This window comes from Ochlerotatus camptorhynchus, unplaced genomic scaffold, assembly GCF_037179485.1.
Source record: "Ochlerotatus camptorhynchus isolate MF236.1 unplaced genomic scaffold, CSIRO-AGI_Acam_v1.1 ptg000191l, whole genome shotgun sequence".
Lineage (NCBI taxonomy): Eukaryota > Metazoa > Arthropoda > Insecta > Diptera > Culicidae > Ochlerotatus > Ochlerotatus camptorhynchus.
Window position 1 is genome coordinate 2,814,413 of NW_027040681.1, and position 3,429 is coordinate 2,817,841.

Sequence of the window (3,429 nt, forward strand, 5' to 3'; positions counted from 1 at the left end):
CTTGAATGCAACATTGTTTGAGACTTGACAAGCCATGCCGTTAGTGAGTTCTGTGGCGGTATATTAAAGGGAAATTTATTTAAAGAGTAACGTCTGTTTGTCTTTGTTTAAATCTTTCATCTAAATATAGCCTGCAAAAATACGTATTCTCCCACCGTGAGTTGGTTTTCAGTAGCTGCAAAGAGAAAATCCTCTTTTTTCGTTATAGCAAGTGAATGCACACGTGTGTGTGTGTGTGTAAGATAAAGTTGAAATTGGTGCCGCAGTCACGAACTCGATAATTGCGATACCCCTTCTTCAGCCCCTGGAAAAGCATAGCGAATGGGAGAAAATTACACAGAGGACACGGGTGTCGCGCTGATTATCGGTACGCGTCGTGCAGGATAATGAAGGCTTGGCTGGAGGATTTCGGTCAAGATACATTTATTGATCATTGAACAGAGCTTGGTTTAATTTCCGTGGCAGTGTTTAAGGGTAGACCCGCTTGCTTCGCTTATCTTCGACCTTGGCATGTGAGTTAGGACTTTCTCCGGGTTCCATAGCATCCGTAGTTTCAGGAGCTTCCGTGGTTTCCGTAGTTTCCGTAGATTCCGTACTTCCTTCGTTAACGCAGCTGTTGAAAAAAAGTTGATTTTAATAAATTTTCGATGGATTTTCGGATAAAAAGTTCAACAGTACTTACAAATAAAGATCATGCTTGGTAACTCTGATATGGCGCCGAATCAGGAACTTTTCGGTAAGCTCTTCAACGCGATCCTGCGCATTTGCCGGCAATTCAGTGGTTCTCGAAAGCAACCAGTAGTTTTCTAAAATGGTTTGAAAATTGAACTCTGAATCCTTCAATTATCTAGAAGGTTCCTTACCTCCTTTGATGTTATCGCTGACGGGGAAACAGCTGAACACGAATGCGAATCCTGTGTAGTCCGTGTCCAGAACCCAATAGTTGGAGCTGATTGGAGCTATTGAAATAGTCATAAATTTAATTAATCATTAACTTAAACACCCCTCAAAAACCACTTACGCATTCCACCGAAACTAACGTTCAGCTTGGCCTGCAGAGGATCCTCATCTGGGAACGAAATCACAGCCCGTCCAATTTCCTGTTCAAACAGTGAACTAGGCGGAACCAGCTGACGATTCTGCACTCTAACGGATCCGTCATCGTTCACGGAGTAGTGTGCTTGGGTGCACTCGCCGTTGCGTTGGAAGGTTTGTTCGTAGCGGGAAATTTCGTACCATTGACCTAGATAGGCTTCCACGTCGAAATTCTGCACTACTTCCACATCTTCGGGACATTGGCCGATGTTGATGATCTGAGCAAAGGAAGTTTCCACACTCAGACAGAGCACAAATGCCACCGCGGTGGCTACTAACGCTGACTTCATTTCCTGTGAAATTGATTCTTCCGAGGTGCACAAATATGTAATAACCAAGGCGGGTCGTGTGATGTGTCTATTATATAGAATTATGGTTCCGTAGGGACGGATTGGCGATTATGGAAGCTATAAAATGATTTTTCGGAAATAAAGATAACTGACCATCGCCGCATCATGGATGATAAGATTAGAATTCTTGATTGATGGGAGTTAGACTTTCAAGCCGATGCAGTACACACTAAATGGTTTTTATCAATTTTTTCATCCCAGTATCTGGGAGTTCAAACGCATACGGTCAGTGGTATAAATAGAGGTTCATCGAATCATCTAACAAAGAATATATATAGTAGGGGAAACTAACCTTTGATCCGAGGCCCGTAGGGCTGATTGTCGTTTACCATTCGACTCAGCTCAACGAGATCGGACAATACTTGTGTGTGTGCGTGTTGGGAATTTTTAAGAGTTTCGTATCTCGACAACCTTCACTCTAAATTGGACGCAACAACCGCTAAACTGAAGGTACTTTCTGGTTGTATAGAATGAATATTTTTTTGAATCAGTCTACTGGTTCCGTAGATATGTTCCGGTGAATATGGGTCCCGAGACTAGGAGTAACCTGAATCGTGCTTAACACATCATGCACCAAAAAATTCGAATTCCACGGGATAAATGAGAATCTCCTTCCAACAACACGATCATACAACCGGACAAAAAACAGGCCATCCAACAGGAGGATGTCCTAGTGAGTGGGGAGAAGAGCCCAACCTCTTTTCTAGAAAGTTATAGACAGAGAGTTGGCATTTCCACTCTCCCATCCATTGCTGATGCTCTGGTGGACCCTCCTGTACCCAGGCATGCAATTGCTCATTACAGCTAAAATGCTATTTTTCCGTATTATGAAACAATGGGATACTATAATGATAATTTTTGTTTGTAAGATGCAAGAAGAGGTGGTAAAGTTTGTATATGACATATAAAATTTGTCAATTTTGCTTTCAGAAGGTCACAACTAGCGATTTTATGATCGCTGATTGCTCGCTCATCGCGTTGCTCATCGTTACAGCTAATCGCTATTGTTTTCTTCTTTCCTTTATTTAACGTCGGTCTCTGTTCCGCAATCTAGTGCCAATCACCGACGGACATCGATTGCTATCCATTGACGGCAATCGAATGTGCAGGAAGGCAGCTTCCACACCTGTGTAGGATATCGCACCCATTCAACAAAACACATGGGCCGGGACCAACGGCTTTACTTCCCTTCCGAAGGTAGACGTGACCAGAGATTTTTATGTCTAATAGTCCCACCGACCTCGGCTGGGATTGAACCCAGACCCATTGAGGTGTTAGAAAGCAGTCACGCTTACCACTACACCACCGGTCGCTATTGTGACCCTCTGAAAGCTAAATTGACATGTTTTATGTGTAATACACACACTTTACCTTCTGATCTTGCATCTTGTAAATAAAAATTACAGTCAGGAATCCTTATTGCCGGGGTAACGGGGGCGTGAATAAGGAACCGCGAATAAGGATACCCACAGCTTACGGGATTTTCACTAATGGGGGCTGTGGTGGATTATCTCATTTGTTACAATATATAGAGCTATACTGTCTTCAACAAAGTTGTTGTACTGATCATTAGATTCAGGTTTGAATGGGAACTTCGCCGCTAGGGACGCTTCACTTTTATGTTACTTATGATGGGTGCTGGATCTTAAGTCCAACATACAATATTTCGTGATCCTGGCCATATAGAAAGTTGCTATCTTGAGAAAAGTTCATCAAGTGACCAAGTCCTTTCGAATGGTGGCCATATTAGTTCAGAACTCCCTCACTTCGCGGCGCTAGTGTGCGCATGAACTTCCTTAATATGTTATTTCTGGAAACCTTGTCCATATAAGATGTTGCTGTGCAATGCGAGGACACAAAACGAAATAGGTATGACGTGTAGAGAGGCTGTAAATCGATTTCAGACGCCATTTCAAAATCCAAGATGGTGGTCATCGATTCAAGAAAAACTGTCAAATACCCTACAATATGGGTACTTTCGGAA

The 3,429-nt window shown here is 42.7% G+C and overlaps 1 protein-coding gene across 1 annotated transcript; it reads right to left on the minus strand.

Moving 5' to 3' along the window:
* Window positions 1-443: 443 nt before the first annotated feature.
* On the minus strand, window positions 444-1,439 carry LOC135702293 (apolipoprotein D-like). The gene is made up of 4 exons (XM_065223320.1): window positions 1,022-1,439; window positions 864-959; window positions 683-806; window positions 444-613 (listed from the first exon to the last, which is right to left on the minus strand). The coding sequence occupies exons 1-4, from the start codon at window positions 1,383-1,385 to the stop codon at window positions 469-471; spliced, it is 729 nt and encodes a 242-aa protein (XP_065079392.1). The 5' UTR covers window positions 1,386-1,439; the 3' UTR covers window positions 444-468.
* Window positions 1,440-3,429: the final 1,990 nt, after the last annotated feature.

Excerpts from the sequence above, each read along its gene's own strand:
- LOC135702293 (XM_065223320.1), bottom strand. The coding sequence starts at position 1,385 with ATGAAGTCAGCGTTAGTAGCCACCGCGGTGGCATTTGTGCTCTGTCTG. Across the intron at positions 807-863 it reads CAGCGATAACATCAAAGGAG|AAAACTACTGGTTGCTTTCG; the intron begins GTAAGGAACCTT and ends AAACCATTTTAG. Across the intron at positions 614-682 it reads ACCAAGCATGATCTTTATTT|CTGCGTTAACGAAGGAAGTA; the intron begins GTAAGTACTGTT and ends TTTTTTCAACAG.